General features: G+C 44.1%; 1 protein-coding gene across 1 annotated transcript in view; it reads right to left on the reverse strand.

Annotated features, from left to right (window-relative positions):
* The window catches only part of ZCCHC4 (zinc finger CCHC-type containing 4), a 1048879-nt gene that overhangs the window by 181230 nt on the left and 846204 nt on the right, over positions 1–21445 (reverse strand). Inside the window, exon 9 of the mRNA XM_044062164.1 lies at positions 20636–20757. Within this exon, the coding sequence (XP_043918099.1) occupies positions 20636–20757 (122 nt within the window). The remainder of the gene's footprint in view (positions 1–20635; positions 20758–21445) is intronic.

The raw sequence follows: 21445 nt of genomic DNA on the forward strand, positions 1-21445 counted from the left end.
GCTTTGAGGGAGAAGCAAAAGATCGCAACAGGGTTGCCCCAAACGGCAAAAATCTTCTTCGCTACTTGAAGATTGAGGGACCACTCGTGGAGAAAGGAGGGTGTGACTGAGCTTGTCCGCAAGGATGTTGGACTTTCCCGGAATGTGCGTTGCTATCAGAAAGCGTTTGGTGGAAATTGCCCATTCCCAGACTCTCATGGCCTCTCGACAAAGGGGTAAGACCTGGTTCCTCCCTGCTTGTTGATATACCAGACTACGGACATATTGTCTGTCTGAATCGCAATAGTCCCTGTAGGAAGAACGTGGTGAAGTGCTTGCAACGCTAGGAGCACCGCCCATTTCCAGGACATTTATATGCAATGACGCTCTGTGGGATTCCACGTGCCTTGGACAATCTTTCCCGCAGAATGCCCCCCCCACCCGAGGCAAGAAGCGTCCGTGGTCACTGTGGCTCGGGGAAATGCAGCGCAAAAGGGTCTTCCTGCTAGGGGCCCGGAGAAAGAAGCCACCACAGAAGGGAGTCCCTGCACGCCTGCTGATCGCAATCGGAGCGTTTAGAGACGAACAAAGAGGAGACCACTGAACTTGAAGGGTCCATTGAAGAACCCGCATGCGTAAACGGGCATGAATTAGAAGCAGGATAGCTGCCGCCATAGAACCTAGGGCCCTCAGGACCGAAGCTGCAGTTGGTGAAGGCTGAAGGATTGCTGTCACATGACACCTCAGGCTGACGATACGGTCTGGGGTGAGGAAGGCTCGCATTGACCTGGTGTCTAGTCTTCCTCCTATGAAATCTATAATTTGAGTTGGATTCAGAAAAGATTTCTCCCAGTTGATCGTGATGCCCAGCCTTGGTGCTAGTTGAAGGAAATAATCCCTGGCTGAGCACAGAAGATGCCTCGATGATGCCGTCAGGAGCCAGTCGTCCAGGTACGGAAAGACCTGTAATCCCTGGAGCCTCAGGTGGGCCGCTACCACCGCTAACACCTTGGTAAACACCCTGGGGGCTGAGGTGAGACCAAAGGGGAGGACCCTGAACTGATAATGACTGGCTCCCAGCCGGAAGCGAAGAAACCTCCTGGATCGTCTGTCCATCCGAATGTGGTAGTACGCATCCTTGAGGTCTATGGAACCCATCCAGTCGTTCTCCCTCAAAAGGGGGAGTATAGATTGCAGAGTGACCATCCGGAACTTTTGCTTGGTTACTGACAGGTTCAACAGGAAAGGTCTAAAATTGGTCTTAAGTCCCCGCCTTCTTTGGCACCAAAAGAACCTGGAGTAAAACCCTAATCCGCTTGATCTGGGGGGACGCGCTGGATGGCTCTTTTTCCTAGCAGCTGCTCGATTTCGAGAGCTGCCGCCTCCCTTTGGTCGGGTGGAACATCTGGGAGGCTGCGAGATTTGGGAATCTTGATTAGGGGTATTGAATATCCTCTGGATATAAGTCGAAGCACCCAACTGTCTGTTGTTATGGACTCCCAAGAAGTCAGGTGCATCGAAAACCGCCCCCCGACTGCCTCCAGAGACGGACAGCCGGGCAACCCTTCAGGGCTGCTGCGTGGGTCTCTCAGAGAAGGGTTCTCTGGACCCAAAATTGCCAGGAGCCCCCCTGCCTCTGGCACGACGACCTCCCCGTCCTCCTCTGCCACGGAAGGACTGGTTATCCGGAGCAGGTTGGGACTGCTGCGACTTCCGGAACCACATCTTCTTCTGTCCCTTTTGGTTCTTAGAGAAGGACCTCTGGGGAGCTGAGAAGCGGACTCCGACGGCAGACAGCGTCTTCCCGTCCTTTTCACTCTGGACTAATGTCTCGCGAACAGTCTTGCCAAACAAGGCAGAACCATCGAAAGGGGCATTCATGAAGGTCGCCTTGAAGGGCTCAGCAAAATCACAATGGCGGAGCCAGGCCTGTCGCCTCATGACGAGGCCTGCTCCGCTGGCTCTAGCGGCTCCCTCAGTAGCATGAGACAGCAGCCGCATAGATGTATTGGATACAGATCTGAGAGTGGCCATTCGGGTGGAGTAAACCTGTTTATCCTCACTCGAGATGGACTCCGGGGGAGATGCAGCGTATTCTTTAATCAGATCTCGCTGCATCCTAATGACATGTGCCATGTAGTTCAGCTCTCAAGGAGAAGGTCGCTGAACTAAACACTCGCTTCCCAATGCGATCCATCGAACGGGACTCCTTGCCCGGAGGATGGACGGAGGGACTCTCCTGGGCCAATTCCCTCGTGGCTGCAGCCATCATCATGGCATCTACTGGGGGACCCTTACTCCAGTGGGTGCGGTCAGATGGAGGAGAAAGAATGCGGTCCGGGCGCTTAGGGATAGGCTCAATGGTGTCCGGATCCTTCCACGCCCTGATAGATATAAGATCTACCAGGGGGTCAGCAGGAGGGGACACCCAAGAGGTAGAAGGGCCCGCCTCGAATGCCTCCAAGAACACAGACTCGTCCGAAGAAGCCTTGCGGGCAGACCACCCCCCCCTGATCCTTAACATCTCCATGATGTCTCCAAATGAGACGCCCTCAGGGGGTGACCTAGGGGAGCCTTCCCCTTCATCCAAGTCCGTGTCTTCAGTGACGGACTCAGGGGAGTCCATGTGCCTCCTCTTGCACTTGCGCCGAGGTACTTCAGCGGGGGGGCTGTCCGAGGAGTACACTTCAGCAGATGGATGTACCAAGGGAACCACTTGGGACATCGAGGCGGGCTGTCCCTGGGACCGGCTGGTGGGGCCTGGCCCAACTGCAATGGAGTGCGGGATGGAGCCGTGGCAGGGACCGGGGTCCGGATGTCCTCGACAGTGCCCTTTCCATAACGTTGAAAGCCGAGGGGCCAGCTTCTCTAAGCCCGAGCCGACCCCACTCGGATCCGACGACGGATCGGAGTCGGAGCGAAACCGCCGGATCCGAGACCAGTGTGCTCCGACCTGGACGGAGCCGAAGACACACCAGCTCCCTCGGATCCGAGGCTCGCCTCGGCTCGAGAGGTCGGGTCCGGCACCAAGCACTCAAGGGATGGGACGGATCCGAGGTGCGCCGACCAATCGGATCCAACCCACCCCGGATCCAAATCTGCACGGCGCCGAAAGCTCCGAACCCGTGGTATGGGTCGGAGAAGGAGCTAAGGGGCGAAAAAGGGGTCAAGCCCCTCCCGGTTGGGGGCTAGGAGCACTCCATTTGCATTTGGGCCTGGATGAATTTCCTCATCATCCGTCCATATCAGCTTCGCTCATAGAAAAGTGGATCTAGAGGAGGCCACCAAGCGGACCTAGAGAGCCGCCTCGGTGACCTCCTGGAAGGGCTAGCCTCCTCCTCCTCGGGTCCAGGAGAGAACCGAGGGAGTGGAGCCGAGGAGGAGGAAAGCTAGAAGGCACAGGGAAGCCCGCTTAGATGGAGGAGCCGAGCTGGAAGCTTCGCCTCCTCTTGTGGTGCTTCTCCTGTGCCTCTCCTTCTGTCTCTCCCTAGAAGAATCCTTCCTCCGCAACTTTAAGGGAGGTTGAGTCCCAGCCGGAGGGAGAACTCACAGCAACAAGTTGCTGACTGGAGGCAGAGGCGAAGCAGTATCTGGGGTAAAAGACCCGCCAGCACCAACCGACCTCCGTTCCTTAAAGCCCGGGTTGAACCCTGCACAAATGGTACAACCAGAAGACAGGTGTTCAACCCCAAGATGACTTTGAGTGTGGCCATCTGCTGGAGACAGCTTATGGCCACACTCGGTACATTTCGAAAAAACAGCCTTAGGGGCTTCAGACATTACACCTAAGGCCTAAATACACACACACACAAACAAACTACGAAAACCCGAGAAAAATTAACTAAAGAGGGAGGAAAGCCTTAACCACACACAACTCTAACTATATTTATAACAAAAATAGAGAATTTGAAAAATTTTCCTGTCAGAAAACTACACTTATCTCAAAACCACGCCAGGAGCTCTAGAATTCCGTTGCTTCTTGAAAAGCGGCAAACGAAATCTGGGGTCAGTCAGGGCTTGGCAAGGGGTTATGGGTAAGAGGGAGGAGCTAGGAGCTCGGAGCCTAAGCTTTTGAATTGCCGGCTCGGATCCGAGATCGGATCCGATACCCACAGGTTGCAGACGAATGAAGTCTGCCTACTTCAGATCAGATGTTTGCTAGACTTATACCTGAGAGATTCACTTTAAAAACTGAATAGCTAACTGACACATTGACACTCATGTTTTTTTTTTTATTTGTGTATATTTCTGATGTAGTGTTTTATGGGTCACCATTCACTTCTTGTTCATCAATAAACTTAACTATAGAAATCAGAGGAGGTTAGAAAGGACTCAGAAGAGATACTGGATAAGCAATTCACAAAGAAACAATGGGGGGATATATGTATGTCTCTCAAATATGCAACAAAGTTTAGAAGATGTAGGATCTTTACTTGGAAGTTTTGCATACGTATTTTATACCCCAAGCAGACTCCAAATAATTTTTCCTCAGGTAGAATGTAAATGTTGGAAGTGTGATAGGAAAGAAAGAGGTAATTGGGAACGTATTTTTGGGAGTGTAATGAGTTGGCTGACTTTAAATATTTCCTGCAGACAACTCTATCAGAAATACTGGATGAACAAATTGGTGTAACTAAGGAAATGATGTTTTTTTGTTTAGTTGTGATACGGAATCAGAATTGCCTAGATACAGTAAGAGCTTAGTTTAATTCTGGCATCTGCCAAAAAAAAATACTAGAAAATGGAAGTCAAAGTCTTAACCAACCATACTAGAAGTAGTGTATACAGTAACAGACAAAAAACTGGAAGTGGGACCTTTAGAAAAGTATAGGAGCAAATTACATAGAAAAAATGGAAATTGTGGGAAAATGAGGTTTAAGGGAAGGCTGAAATGTGTGTCTAAGTTGTGCTATATATCGATGCTGTCCATGATGACCAGCTGATGCTTACAGATCATATTTCAGCAGTTTTCAAGTCATCAGTTCTAAAATAAACTTACATATAGAACACAGTGCTGGTGATGTTGGATGTTCTCAAGACAAATGCTAAATGCCCTCCGATTCTCTCTCCTTAAATTGATAACATAGTGCTGCTTCACATTACATCATTCTTAACAATTTTCTGGTTTTCCAGGCTAAAATAAATTCAGAGGTTAATAGTCCTTTTGATCTTGCAAATGGTCAGGAAGCCAGAGCAATAAAAGAAATTATACATGTAAATTTTAAGCATTAACTCTGGCCTCAAAGCACTAGGCAGAATGCCTTTATCTAGACATCTCGGCTCCAAGTTTTGACATCAACAATTATACCATGCTTGACTTATCAGCTTTCCTCCAGCAGAGTGCAATGTGGTTACATTTTTGAAGTTCACATTTAACAGCACTTTCTTTCATTTAAGAGAACAAGTCTGTGGCTTATATTAATATTTACAAATGACAGAATTACCTACAAAATTCTATCTGGCTAGGCTGGCAGTCTTCACATATATTCATGTATCTTATCCCCTGGAGAACTCTAGCTAGTTTTTCAAGTGACCCTTGAAAAACATTGCTTGAGAAGGTTAGGTCTACCTGTGTATACCTTACCCCATTCCCTGTCTTGAGAGCTCATCTGCGTTGGCATTGCTAATCCCACTATGGTGCTGCACTGACATATCATATGCTTGCAACCCTACACTCCCATCTTAGCAACTTGGCATTTTGTTGGCTGGCTCTGTGTAACCATGTTTATTTTTATTTATTTATTTTATTTTACATTTGTTGACAGGGCTAGTCTAGCTGGATGCATGTCCATTTTCAGTAGAGGCCCAGGGAGAAAAGCTCCAATCATTTATTTTTATTTATTTATTTATTTTACATGTTAGGGGATTGTGGTCTGTAACTACAGTGAATCTTCTCCCATACAGATAAGGCTGAGGTTTCTGCAGTGCCCACACTATGGCTAGACATTCTTTTTCTACAGCTGCATAATATTCCTCCCTGGGTTAAAGCCTACGACTGAGATAAACCACAGGGTGCTCTTCTCCCTCTGAAGAAATCTGGTTAAGTACAGCCCCCACCCCATGGTTTGAAGCATCCACCTGCACAACAAATTTGTTGCTGTAATCTGGACTGGCTAACACAGGGGGTCCTCCTAAAGTTTCTTTAAGCTTCTGGAATGCCTGCTCACATGCTGTGGTCCACACTACCTCATCTGGTCTGTTCTTCCTTGTCAGGTCTGTGAGGGGAGCAGCTATGGTACTATAACTTGGGAAGAACTTTCTGTAGTACCCTGCTGTCTCTAAGAACACCCTCACCTGCTTTTTGGTAACAGGTGCAGGCTATGCCTGAATGGCTTCTAGTTTGGCAGGTTCTGGCCTGATCTTACCACTCCCCACTCTATGTACCAGGTAGGAGACCTCTGCCATATCCATCCGACATTTGCTTGGCTTAATGGTCAACCTTGCCCTCTGTAGTCTGCCCAGCACCTCCCTGACATGTTGAAGACGCTCTCGCCAGGAATGGCTGTAGATGACAATATCATCTAGGTAATCAAGGGCAAACCCTCCTGCTCCTGCTAGGATATGATCTACCAGCCTCTGGAAAGTTGCTGGGACATTTTTCATCCCAAAGGGCATCTTTGTGAACTCATACAAGCCAAAAGGAGTCACAAAGGCTGACCTCTCTCTAGCACTGCGAGTCAAGGGCACCTGCCAGTAACCCTTGGTAAGATCAATGGTGGTAAGATAAGGAGCCCCACCCAGCTGCTCTAGGACTTCATCTGTCCTAGACATGGGTTAAGCATCTGACTCTGTGTGACTATTTAACTTCCTATTTTCAACACAGAACCTGGTGCTCCCATCCTTCGTTGGCACCAGCACCACTGGGGAGGCTCAGGGACAGTTGGACTCTTGAATTCCCCCTAGTTCCAACATCTCCTGTATCTCCTCCCTCAGAGTCTGTTTGACTCTCTCAGGCACGGTATAAGGGTCCTGCCTAATAGGCCTTTGGGGTTCTGTATCCAACTGGTGCTGCACCAGGTGGGTGCACCCTGGTTTCCCAGTGAACATGTCCCCAGACTCCTGTAAAACTGCTCAGATTTCTTGAACCTGGGTAGGAGAGAGCTGCTGTGACACTGCTACCGCTTCCACTGAGGTGTCAGTCTGAGCCTCACTGAGGAGATCAGTCACCAGATCTCTGTCAGACTCCTCCTGCAATTCACTGCAAATGCTCAGCACAAGGGCCACCCTACCATGGTAAGGTTTCCTCATGTTAACATGGTACAATTTGTGCCCCTGCCTCCTGCCTAGCAGTTCTACCATGTAGATAACATCACTTACCTTTTTTATCACCTTGTAGGGTTCCTCCCAAGCTGCCTGCAGCTTGTTGTGTCTGACAGGAATGAGAACCATTACCTGCTGCCCTACAACATACTCTCTAGCTTGAGCATTCCTGTCATACCAGACTTTTCTGCTCCTGGGCTTCTGCCAGGTTTTCCTGGGCCAAGCTCATGAGTTCCCTGGGCCTTGTCCTGTAGTTTAGGACATATGCCACAAGACTCCTTGTGAGATTCACACTCACCTTCCCACTCATCTCGAATTAAATCTACAAGTCCTCTCACCCTATGCCCATACAGCAACTCAAAGGGTGAAAAAACTGTGGATTCATGAGGAACCTCTCTGTAAGCAAACAGATGGGGCAAATATTTGTCCCACTCCCTCTTAAACTGGTCTGCAAATGCCCGTAGCATGGACTTGATTGTAGAGTTTAACCTCTCAACAAGACTATTAGTCTGGGGATGGTAGGGGGTGGTCTTCAGGTGCTTCATGCCACAGTACTTCCACATACAAGCCAGCAGGTCTGACATGAAATTGGCACCTCTGTCAGTCAGTATTTCTTTTGAGAACCCAACCCTGCTGAAAATCTCTAACAAAGCATTTGCCACCTTTTCTGCCTCAACAGAGGACAAAGTCACTGCCTCAGGGTATCTTGTAGCATAATCTACTACCACTAGGATATACTTTTTCCCTGTGGAACTTGGGGTACTCAGAGGCCCCACAATACCCATAGCTACCCTCTGAAATGGCTCCTCAATCACAGATAAAGGCATCAAAGGAGCTCTCACCCTGTCTCCTGCCTTGCCTACCTTTTGGCATTGCTCACAGGTCCTGCAGTATCCTGTTACATCTCTGGAAATTCCAGGCCAATAGAAGTTCTGCATAATATGTCTCTTTGTACGTTTTATGCCCATATGACCTGCAAAGGGAATATCATGGGCTATGGCTAGAAGCGCCAGCCAGTAGGCTCTAGGTACAACCAAATGCTGTATTCTCTCACTTTCTAACCCTCACTTTCTAACCCTCCCTCAGGAGTCCACTCTCCGTACAGTAACCCTTTGTCCCAGTATATAGATTCCCCCTTCCCTTGAGAATCGGGTCCCTCACTAGCTACCTGCCTCAGGCCTTGCAATGTAGGGTCTGAGAGCTGAGCCTGTCTTTGTATCTCTTTGTAACCCCTTCCAGCTCCCATTCCACAGGAAGTCTGGCATCCTTTGACAGTGGTGCCTTACTGTCAGCCTGGGTACTACTACTCACCTCTACCTTTGCAGTCACTCTGTCCAAGGGAACATCAGTACCCACAAGCAGCTGTGACTCACATTCAGTCTCATTGCTACAGAGTAGCTCCCTCCCTGAAATAACCACCTCACCAGTCCTGGCTGCAAGTATACGGTCTGTCTGGGTCTCCCACAAGCTACCAGACCCACATGGTTGTCTCGAAGCCTGACTGCGTGCAACTGCATTAACACGTAGTACTGCCTCATCCAAATCCTTCCCTATCAGGACATCTGCAGGATGGTAGTCTGGTACCCTTGTTGTCTCAAGACAACCTACTACTGGCATTTTGTCTTCCTCACTCACTGGCTCTCTCACCTTTTGTTCCCCACCTTGCCTCTGTGGACATCTGTATGCCTGGTTGCATTCAAAACATTTAATCCTAGGTCCTGGATGTGTACCTGGACTAGTGGCTTGCCCAGCTACTAGCAGATTCTGTTGGAGCAGTCTGTGCTGCCCACCATGGGTTCCTTTAGACCCATAAGCAGTACTGGGGGTCCCTTTCCTGTGCAGGGATGCCCTGCTTGCTAGGTATAGGTCGCCATTCTTCCCCAACTCATCTGAAGTAGCACATTGTTTATCAGCTAACCAGATCCTCATGTCCTTCAGGCAAAGTGCTAAGGGCTTGTTCACTTACCAAAAGGTCTGCCAGCCCTTCAAAAGTGGTGACCTGACATCCACTCAGCCACCTATGAAAATAAGTGCTCAGTTCAGCAACATATTCACACACACTTTCATCTGCCTTGTGTCTATGATCATGAAAAATTTTCCTATAAGTTTCACGTGTTAGCTTAAAAAATTCTAACAAACAGTTCTTAACAGTAGTATAATCAAAATATTCACAATCAGCAAGTTTAGACAACACAGTTACAGCTTTACCATGGAGTAAGGGGGTCAGGAACCGTACCCAGAGCCTTTGGTCAACATCATACTGTTTAGATACCCTCTCAAACATATGAATGAAACTATCAAAATTATCCCCCTCTGTAAACTGTGGAAGAAATTTACTGACCTTTTGTGCTTCTGGGGTCCCTTCCCCATTACCTCCATGACTCTGGTGAAGAGTCAGCATCTCCTTTTTGTGCTGCCTCTGCCACTCCTTTTCCACAGCTTCCATTTCCACACACTGTCTAAACTTGCTCTTTAGATCCAGATGGATTTTTAAGTCTTTTGCACAAAGGTTGAGCTGTCCATTTGCTGAGTGTTGTACATCTCCACAGCCCATCTGATCGTCCTCCTGGTTGCTGTTTTCTGATGCAGCTGTGACCAAAGATGCAATCATGTCTGCCTTAGTCAAGTTTCCCTGCACCAGTCCTTTAGCCTGGCGCATCTCTGCCAACTGGCTCCTTGTCAGCTTTCCATATTCCTCTGCTGACATGCTTGCCTGCTCTCCCTGACTAAGCTAACAAAATAAATAAAACAATTGTGACTGAACTCTGAGTATTCACTGCATGGCTGATTTAGAGTACAAAAACACCTTCAGTGATTACTGTACACAAGCTACAGGAATTCACAGTACACACACCACTACAAGCCAATTAGCATTTGCCAACCAATTAATATGTGGCGTGGAAATCCCACCACTGCCAAACAATTAATATGTGACGCCCATGCACCAGCCCAGCAATCAAGGAGCCTCAGTCCTCACCACTAACACCAGTGAGGGGCATCCATATAGGAAAAGGATAATAAACACACACACAGTAAAGTACAGTTTCCCTTAAGAGCACACAGAGATTGCACTTAGTCTGGGGCTGGTTTCTCCCTTTCTCTCCAGGTTCCCAATAAGATTCCCCACTGGCACAGTTATAGGGTCCAGATCTCAGCCTACTGGGCAAGCTAAAACCTCCAGCACCCTCTCTGTCCAACCAGTGCTTCATGTCCCTGTCCAAGTAGCTGACACACAGAAACTTTGAGATAAGAGTTATATACAACCACACAGACACTCCTGGAGAAGGCTGGCACAGGTTCTGCAGCTGTGTCTCTTTTACCCAGACTATATGGTGGTACCACTTGCCACCACCCACTAATATTTATCAGCTACTAAAAAGGCCCTTATGAAAGGGTGTCCAATTAATCTGTGCAATATTATTACCAAATGGTAAGTGTGACTGAACAGCAAGGCTACTGGAGTGGCTTTGTACATCACTAAATATATGCAATGTACTCTTACAGCTTAAATTATCTATACACAAAACAGACACAGTTGAAAGGTTTAAAAATGTTTAATAATAAATAATAAAAACACAAGACAATACGTCTTCTACACAATGCTAGTCAAGAGTTCAGAGGTCACAGAGAAATACTTAAAATAATACAGTAGAAAAGTTCTGACATCAATACAGAAAAAAATAATCTAATCTTCCTAGTTCCTAGCTATATCGAAGAGAAAACACAGTTCTAAAATAAACTTACATATAGAACACAGTGCTGGTGATGTTGGATGTTGTCAAGACGAATGCTAAATGCGCTCTGATTCTCTCTCCTTAAATTAATAACACCATGCTGCTTCACATTACATCATTCTTAACAATTTTCTGGTTTTCCCAGACTAACAGAAACTCAGAGGTCAATAGTCCTTTTGATCTTGCAGGTGGTCAGGAAGCCAGAGCAATAAAAGAAATTATACATGTAAATTCTAGACATTAACTCTGGCCTCAAAACAATAGACAGAATACCTTTTTCTAGACATCTCGGTTCCGAGTTTTGACATCAACAATTATACCATGCTTGACTTATCAGCTTTCCTCCAGCAGAGTGCAATGTGGTTATACTTTTGAAGTTCACATTTAACAGCATTTTCTTTCATTTAAGAGAACAAGCCTGTGGCTTATATTAATAATTACAAATAACAGAATTATCTACAAAATTCTACCTGGCTAGGCTGGCAGCCTTCACATATCTTCACATATATCTTCACAATCTTGTTTCCATCTTTGGAAATCTCCTAGATCAAGCGCCTTTATTCCTCCCAATGATCTTCCTGCTGTGGTTCATACTTGATTTCTGCAGTTTTAGACTACTGTAACTGTTTTGTTAGCAAGTTTTTCTGACTCTAAGCTCACACATTTACAACTCATTCAAAATTCTGTTGTGCATCTACTATCTGGAGTTCCAAGATATCATCGTTATATTACACCACTCTGGCATACTTTGTATAAGCTTCCAGTCAGACACTTTATTATGCATAAGATTTTTCTTATGGCATATCTTTCTCAAGCTTCCAGTCAGACACTTTATTATGCATAAGATTTTTCTTATGGTATATCTTTCTCTCCATAAACATGGGCCACATATTTGAGGGATCATCTACATATTTATACCCATTCTTGTCCAGTCAGTTCTAGATCTCAAAAATCATCTTCTTATTCAGTCTTACAACCTGGACTATTCTGGTTTTCATTCCTTCACTTATGGACCTGTATAATGGAACCATCTTCCAGGATTGGTTTGGGAAATAGCTACAGATAAAGGTATCAAAAATGCTCTGAAAACATACTTGTTTGATGTTGCCTTTTCATGATTATTTATGTTGCTGGCTTTTATTTGTTTGGCATGTACAGTGCTTGGGTTTAAGCACTTAAATAAATTTGAATTGATGTGTCATAGGCAGGAATTATGGTAATATGATCTTGCTTGAATTTGATGTGATATGATTTTGTCTTGCTTACAGATGAGTAATGTCTGCAAAATAACTTGACCACTTGGGCACGGGAGAATAATAGGCTGATACATACATAACAAAACTAAGCATATGAGATTTGGAAGACAAATTGAAAAGTGAATATTTAATACAGCACACAGTGATTGAAACTGTAGACTCATTTAAGGACTTGGGTATATAGATAAATTCACTTATGAGTTTTTCTAATCATATCAGCCAATTGGTGAATGATAGTTATAGAAGTATAGGTTGTATAAAAAGATTTATAAAGTCTAGGAAAGCAAAAATAATGAAGTCATTGTTTGTTAGTTACATTAGACCCAAACTTGAGTATGGAATAATAACATGAAAACCCTATAGAAAGCAAGCGTGAGTAAACTGGAAAGAATACAGTGTAAATATACCAAGGGCATCCATGGATGTGAAAATTTAAGTTATTATGAAAGACTAAAATATTTGAACTTGTACAGTGTCTCTTACAAATATCTAAGAGGCGATCTTATTCAGGTATATAGAGCATTTAGAGAGAACTACCTCTGGGAATGTTTGGGGTTATCAAAAAAAGGTGAGTGTGGAGCAAGTGTTGCCAGATTAGTGATTTGACTTGTTTGGTTTGACTTATTCTCAGGTTGGGGAGAGAAGGAATTTATTTGTATTTTCCTTTTTAAAACTCAAAAAGTCTAAAAATGTAAGGTATGTTTCCATGGAGAGAAAACAAAGTGTAACAGATGAAAATTGAGTTGATCATACTGTACTGCATTTCTTCGATTTTTTTTTTCTGTTTGCTCAAGAGTGCTGGTTGCTTGAGTTCTGGTTCACTGAGAGTTTACGGTACTTTGGAGTCTGGGGGTTTCAGAAGGTCACAACTTACTTAGTCTCACAGAGATGAACAACAATCATTTTTGTCATCTAAACCCTTTGAGCCTTAGTAAATTGTGCTGCAATTTTGCTGGAGCTGAATGTAAAGGCTTTTTCAAAATACTGACTAAAGACTGATGATCAGTGTCTGTTTCAACAGGTCTACCATGAATGTAGTCATTGAACTTGGAACATGCCAAAACAACTGCTAAAAGTTCTTTTAATGTAACATCAGCAATTTAATTCTTCAAGGGCAGCAGGAACTGAATTTGTAGATGTAAAGTTCTTTGCCAGTAGCAACCTCTTCATTAGTTACAGTTCTCTTTATTGTGACATATTTAGACAATTTTTACTTCTGCAGAGATTGTGTTTATTGTTCATAGGTTCATAAGTAGGTACTAGGCTATTAGCCCTATGGCCTATATAAGCCTAGACAAAAAGGTACCCTGGCTTTCGCCACCCAAGAAAATTATTTTCCTGTGCCCCTGTCGAGCAGAGCCACAGAAGTGATCCCTGGGGTGAATTTCCGATTTCCCATCCAATCATCAAGATTTTTCTTGAAGAGTGCTAATGAGGAGCTCTGTTTGACATAGATAGGTAGTCTATTCCAGAGTATGGGAAGTCTCTGGGACAGGAATCTATCCATCCAGCATGTTCTGTTTATTGTGGTGACAAGGTTTAGGTCCCTAGAACGTGTAGCTTGGAGGGACTGGGATTTCTTTAAGTGGAGCATGTCCAACAGCTCTGGGTTTGACATAGTTTTGTATGTTAGGCAGAGATCGCCTATGAGTAGGCGATATGTGACGGGGTAAAGCTGGAGTTTTTTGAGACGGTCTGCGTAGGGCATCTGTTTGAGGCCAGTAATCCTCTTTGTGAGGTATTTCTGTGGCCTTTCCAGTTGTTGTAAGATGTCTTGTGAGGTACATACCAAAAGGAGCGTTGTACTCTATAATGGGTCTAATGAGTGATGAGTAGAGAGGAACAATGACCTCTTTTTCTCTGGATGAGAAACCTTTTGTGATGAGGTGAGCCACATAGAAGGATTTCCTGACCACTGTGGCGATGTGATTATCAAAGGAGAGACTACTGTCCACCTGTGTCCCAAGGTCTCTTATCACACTTTCCGCGTTAAGTAGACTACCACTGATGTGGTAGTTCATGGGTACAGAGTTTTTACCAAAGGAGATGACAATACACTTTTTGGCATTGAGCTTCAGGCCATGGCTTTGACACCGGGCATCTGTCTCAGTGAGGACCTTTTGTAGTATGTCCACATCGTTAGGAGTTTCGATTATGGCTTCTAGTTTGCAGTCATCTGCAAACTTTGTTAGCCAAAGACCTTCTGTGTTAGCCTGCACTTCAGAGAAGTAGATACCAAACAGGAGAGGGCCCAGGACTGAACCCTGTGGTACTCCACTTGTCACTGGTCTGATGTCAGATTTGGAGTCTGCTACTTTCACAGTGAGGGTTCTGTCTGTGAGCCAGTTGGCAACCCATCTTGTGACATAGGGATTTATACCTGGTTTAGTGAGCTTATCTATAATTCCAGAGTGGGGGATGGTGTCGAAATCCTTGGCGAGATCTAGATAAGCTGTGTGAACCACCTTACCCTCATCTATGGCTTTGGTGACTGCTTCAAAGAAGTCAATCAGGATTAGGAGACATGATCTGCCTTTTACAATCCCGAACAGGGTAGGGTCCAGAGTTTGGAGATTACCAATGTCTTTGTTTATGAGTTCCATGATGATACGTTTCATGGCCTTGCAGACCAGGCTCGTCAGGCTAATGGGGCGGTAGTTCCCAGGGTCCGTTGTGGCTCCTCCTTTGTGGAGTGGGATAACCGTCGCAATGCGGCATTCAGTGGGCACAAAGCCTGAGGTGAGGCTATGACTGAACATGGTACTTAGGTAGGGTGCCAGTTCATTCTGTAGTTCATGTAGAATGCAGCCTGGGATATTGTCAGATCCCATGGATGCTGTGTTCTTGGCTTTGGAGAGTATGTTTTTTACCTGTGCAGCCGTGATTACAGGAATTTTGCATTCTTCCGGTATAGAGATGGGTCCTCTAGGGGGTGAGGGGGGGGGGTAAAGTTAATACTGAACCTATCTGCCAGGATGTTGGCAATATCATTTGGTTCTGTATATTTAGTGACATTGTGCTGTAACTTTGAGGGATTTTATGAGGGATCTCAGCTTCTTACTGAGGTTAACCAGGGAGTTCCTCCAGTCATGGGATTTTACTCTTTATTGCAACAGTTTCTTTCTTCTGTTGTAGAGTTTGTTTATGGCAGAGGACCACCAGATTGGCTTCCTTTTTTTGGAGGATTGCATCTTGGTTCTATTAGGAATAGCATGATCCATGCACTCGTGTAAGTGCTTATAAAGTGCATTTGTGTAGGATTCAGCAGTCGTACCTCTATTGTCCGTCTGCATGAGTATCATGAAGTTTGCATCCAAATAACCTTCCCCTGCATGGAAACTGTTGCACGGCTGAAATGAACATGAACAAAAAGAAAAAAGCCAGCAACTGTGGGCTGTGAAAACTAATTTAATTAGTTAGACATTTGATAAAACTTCATATGAAAACAACATTTTTTTATCATGAAGTTTGCCACTTCTGTCTTAAGAAGTGTGAAGTTGGCTTTGGAGAAGTTTTTTACGGTGGTTTCCCTAAATGGGGGTGGGGGTGGGATGTGGATGTTTAGGGTGATTAGCTTGTGATCGGATCTGACCAACGAGGAACTGACCTCTGGTGTGGAACACCGGTTGCCCATGTTGGTAATGACCAGGTCTAGGATATTGCTGCCCCTGGTGGGGGTGTGAATAAGTTAATCCAAGGCATTGGAATTTATGAATTCCAGAAAACGTTGAGCAAAAGAGTTGGTACATGAGTAGTTTTCCCAGTTAATGGTGGGGTAGTTGAAATCACCCATTATTAGGATGTTGGGTTGTGCCCTAATACTTTCTAGTGTATCAAGAAATGAGGAGTGGGAATTCTGGGGCATGGTGGGGGGTCTGTAGCAAGCTTCAGTTTGGATTGTGGTCTTGCCCAGAGTTAGTTGCACTTGGATAATCTTGGTTGCATTATGCTGTGCAACTAGCCTGGAGGTGTGGATATCCTTAATGAATATGGACATGCCTCCACCTTTAGTGCTTCGTTCTGGGTTAGGTGACTGAAAGGTGTGGTATGAATTATAGCCTGGTAACGCAGGGGTGCTCTCTGGAGCTTTGAACCAGGTCTCTGTCACTGCACAGATGTCGATGTTCTCCATTTTAAGGAGTGCCTCGAGTGAGTGCATTTTGAGGTTTAGATTTCTAGCACTGAGTAGCATTACCCTCAGATTTTGCTTGCTTCTACCTGTTACGGTGGTGAATTTGTCATTTGAACCTTGCCTAAAAAAGGTACTATAGGGGTGGCAAGAGCCTTAGCCAGTATCTGGAATCCCAAAGGCGACAGGTGCAGGCCATCTCTGGCAAAGCCTCTTGGTCTGATGATCATGTCGTCCCAGGCAGACAAATACTGGATCCCCTTAGAATGACACCAGAAGCTTAGCCAATTGTTGAAGTCAATCATTTTGTCCTTGTACTGTGGTATCATTCTGGGTGATGGCAGGATGCTACTCAGGGCTAGGGTCATACCTGCCTGGGCCACATGATCCAAGATCTCTTCCATGTCTCTTTTCATGCAGTCCAGGGAGGTACGTCTCAGGTCATTCACACCAACATGGACAATGACAGTGTCATATTTGTACTTGTTGTGGAGTGACCTGAGTGCATGTGTTATGTGGCCGATCCTGGCACCTGACAGGCAGCTGACAGTAACTTTCTCCTTGTTTAGCCTGGTGAGTGGAACATCAGTGTGCCTGACTATAGAGTCACCTATGACTAGAGTGTTGGGTACGTTGTTATGCTTTATGGGCTGTGGTTGAGTGGCACACTGAGTTTGTGGGCTATGTGTCATTTGGGTTGTGTTGGGGGGGGGGTGGAGTTTGCTTGCGTTTCTGCTTTGGAGGTCCCTGATGCTTGGGCAGGTTTTTATTGTGAGCCTCCATGAATGAAGGTGTGTTTTTTGTGTTTCTATGTATGTGTTTTGGTGATGTAGGTTTTTTAGGGACTATGTGATGAGTGTGGTGTGGTGCAAGTGTTTACCTTCTCTTGACTGTCTAGTCCAGTCTTGGGTGAAGAGAGCTTTGCTTCCAGTTTGGCATCTCTCACAGGTTGTAGTGTTGGGTGGTAGGAGGAGAGGGTTGTCTGTGTAATTGAGGCAATTGCTGCATTGCCCCAAGATGCCCAGATTCATCAGGTAGACAGGAGAAATCACCGGGAGCTGACCCTTAGACATGCCTGGATAGGTGCTTATTTATTAAGTACTAAAAACTGCTTTCCTCTAGACAAGTGAGGAAAGTTGAGTGCTGTAGTAATTTGCCGCTTATTTAATGCTTACAATGAGTTCTGAACACGTGCTGAGTTCAAAGAAACAGATTTGAGTGCTGAAACTAGAAAACTGGCTAGTTCTAAGAAACAAAATTAAGCTAGAGGGCTTCCCTCCAACACAGAAAGGCTTGGGGGCTCAGAAGCCTACAAACAGTATAGACCACTTACAGGAAAGGCAGGAAACAAGCTTAAATTTTTTTTCTTACCCAGATGCTCTCTTTGTACACAGTAGGAGTGCCTGAAATCAGAATATGATATCACTGCACTCAGTTAAATGAGCAAATGAGATGGGCCCAGAAGGAGTATCCAAACACAAATATACAAGAGGGACGGGCAGTTTCAAAGCCACCAAGATTAACACCAAAACAAAACCAGGGAGGGTGGGTGGGAAACTAACTGAAAAAAACAGAACTAACTGAAAAAACAGAGTCAAAACTTCCAGTTCAGTTAATATTCAATGCAACACAAATAAATCAATTAAAATGCTGTATAATTTGAAAAAAGTACAGATAAAAGGTACTTAAATTCTTATACGTCCAGTTGAATACAGCTAGATCTTAGCCAGCCAAAGCTCAGGTTTTAAGCAGAAAATATTCCAAAATGTACCACTTAAACAGGCAGTAACAGAATACTGTTGACTGATATTGGTGGATTGTAATGACAGATGTTTCAGTGGCCTTTTATGGTTGACATTTTCTGAAATGGGTAGTTTTGTCATTATGGTTCATACATTGCTTACTGAAAGAATGTTGAAAACTACAAATTTGAAACACGTTCCAACAAGTGGTGCTGTATTATACAAGGAATATCATTTAATACAATCAGGAAGGTGAATTAAAGAACACATACATGTATGCACGTCCCTAAAAATGTGTGCAAGGAGCCTATAGTTTGAAAAAAGCACAAAGGTAAACATAATCCTCCACTGGCTAGATGAATTTTCTTTGAATGAGAGTTTTAATGCTGTTTCAATGAATGTGACTTTCAAGGGCAGAGAAGTATATATAGGAATCATATTCATGTGCAGTAAGTATGTATTCCTTAAACACAAGTAACGTGTGAATAAATCAGAATATCACAATTGATAAAGTTAGTAACTAGTAATAGTAATATATTACTTTTTTAGACAAGTAATAGTCATATATTACTTTCACTTAAAAGTAACTAATAATAGCAATTTATTACTTTTATAAGTAACTAGCGCAACACTGCTCCTTGTAAGTACTGAAGGACTGACTGTACCATGACCATCCAGAACTTTGTCTTTTTCAGGCAGAGGTTTAGGCCACTTAAGTCTAAAATTGGCCTGAGTCTTTTGTTTTGTTTGGAAATAAAAAGAATCATGAATAGATGTTGGACCTATTCTGATTTAGTGGGATTATGGGGGGGGGATCTTTTTTTTTTTTTTTTTTTTTTTTTTTGAAGAAGCTGGGAATTTTTCAGAGCAGTTACTCTATTTTACTGGGGTGGCACATCTGCTAGAGGCAGGGATAACTATTGGGGCTGCTATAAAGGAATTGCTCTTCACCCAGTTGTCTTGCATGATGGCCAACCATGATTCTAGTTAAACAGACAGTCATCTCCAGACTACCTCCAGAGTGAAGCAGTCAGACAAGTTTTCAGAAATGTTAAGGGGAGCTTCCCAGAGGGAAGACCCATGAAGGCCTGATTCCAGGGACCCTCTCTCCCTCTGAGGTGGCATCTGTTGAAAGGGCTATCTCTGCCACAGGAGCTCCTGTTTGAAAAGAAGTTAAAGGAGACTGTTGTGGATTTTTAAAGCAGAGTGTTTTGGTACCATTTTGGTTTCTGGAAAAGGATTTTTAACAAGTCTCCAAGTGCACTCCAATAGCAGATCAGACTCTCCCTTCCTGTTCAATTTTCAGCAACCTCTCTGACGTTGGGACTGAACAGTGTGGTCCCATCTTAAAGGGCATTTACAAAGGACAACTATCTTAAAGTTGTCAGGTATACTGGCACATGCTGTAATAGCTCCATTCACTGCTTTTGAAGTGGTCTTATTGAGAAGTTGGTGATAGACAGCAAGGTAGCCACCTGCAACTCAAATTGCTTCTTGCTGTCTAGAGATGGGAGGCCTTCAGAGAGAGTCAAGTGCTTGCTCTGCCAGGTCTTTCTGAACATCATCATGTGGGTTATGTAATTTAATACCAGAAGAGAAAAAGATCCTGAGGTGTATGCATGAAATTTGGTCCATTTTCCTAAATTCCTTACTTGGAGGATGGACCGTGAAGTTTTCCTCAGAAAGTTCTTTTCTGGTGGCTGCTGCTACAATAACAGAATCCACAAGAGGGCCCTTTTCTCCAGTGCAGTCTGTCTTTGGGCAGGTGTAAAATTATGTCAGGTTTGTGGGGTATGAGCTTCTGGGGGAATTGGATCAAGTGAGAGAGCTAACAATCTATGCTTCTACATCCTGGTGCAAACAAGCAACCAAGTTTAAATAATCCAATTAACCTGCCAAGACGTTATTAAGACCTTAAATTGACAATGTGTTTGGGAAACTAGAAAATTATTTCTAAGTGTATGAGACTGTCTGAATATACTAGAAAGCAGCAGTACTTAAAATGTGTAGTAATACAGACATGGGGAAAATTAGCAGAGTAGTCAGCTGAAACAACCATCACTAAATTTAAACAACTTAAGGTCAGACCTTAATAGAGGCATGAAGCACCTAGTGAGATGGGGAGCCATGGTAGGTTGGGTAAGTACACATTCTTGCTAGGTACACATGGAATGATTTAATTAAATCTTCACGTAGACAACAGGAGTGCTTCCGGCTCTGGCTGGATAGTATATTTTTTAGAAAGGGGCAATACTAGTTTGACTGCTAGAGACATGAGAAGAATTGTTGGCATGACACTTATGTTTACTTGATACTGCAGAATAAATGTATGCATCATTTTCTCCTTAAGCACACTGAGGGTTGGAGTTTTAGGACTAAGACTACATAATGATTTTACACACAACTAGTTCTCTCTGCAGTTTAAGTGTACATATCTTTCAGAATGATCCTGTTGCACTTGAGCTGTTTATGTAACAAATAATGTCAAAAAAAGCAAAGAAACCTTAATAGACTTTTTCTGTTTCACTTTCTTACCTGTACCCTTCTTCTGCAGGCAGAATTATCTCTTTTGGAGGAAGATTGGTGAATATTCGCACAGGAGACTGCTTGCGGCCCATTTTACCATGCTTGTAAAGAGCGTGATTGTCATAATCTACCTAAATGATACAAGCAAGGTGCAAAAAATAATTACATGCAAAAAAAATATTATACATTATCCCATTTTTACCACATTTATTAAAAGTGTAGATGTCATAATCTGCTTGGAAGATACAAACAGCATATATAGTTAGATATTGCACAGGAATTAAAACCTAAATTAGGGACATGTAAAGGTTTGGATAACAGTGCTTATGGTAATAAAACAATGTTACTGCTAGTCCATATTATTACTGTTATGAAAACATTTAATTTTGCAATATGACCATGGCCTTTTCAGGGTGGCAGCCAAAAAAAGAACTAGTTAGACAAACATAAAGCAATGGCAAATAAGGATCACTTGGAAAAAATAAACTGTTATTGAGGGCAGAACACAGAAAAAAATCCCAAAAAACAAAAACACAGGAAACCAAAATTAATCTACTGGTTTTATTGTATAGTTCAGACCCTGAAATATACAATAAAAATGGTGGATACATTTTGGTTTCCTGTTTGTAATTTTGACTTTTTTGTGATTGAGGGCAGCCTGATTTCCTCTAAAACCTAGTCACACTGGATGCCTTTGGATAAAGCAGATAAGACTTCCCCATGACACCATTTATTTGCCGGTGCAGTATTTTTTCTCCTTTTAAGTAGCATCCCTCATTTTCTATTTCCAAGTACGTAATTTTGCAGCGTTTCAAACCG

This window comes from Protopterus annectens, chromosome 2.part1 (genome assembly GCF_019279795.1).
Source record: "Protopterus annectens isolate FY-2018-M chromosome 2.part1, PAN1.0, whole genome shotgun sequence".
Classification (NCBI taxonomy): domain Eukaryota; kingdom Metazoa; phylum Chordata; order Ceratodontiformes; family Protopteridae; genus Protopterus; species Protopterus annectens.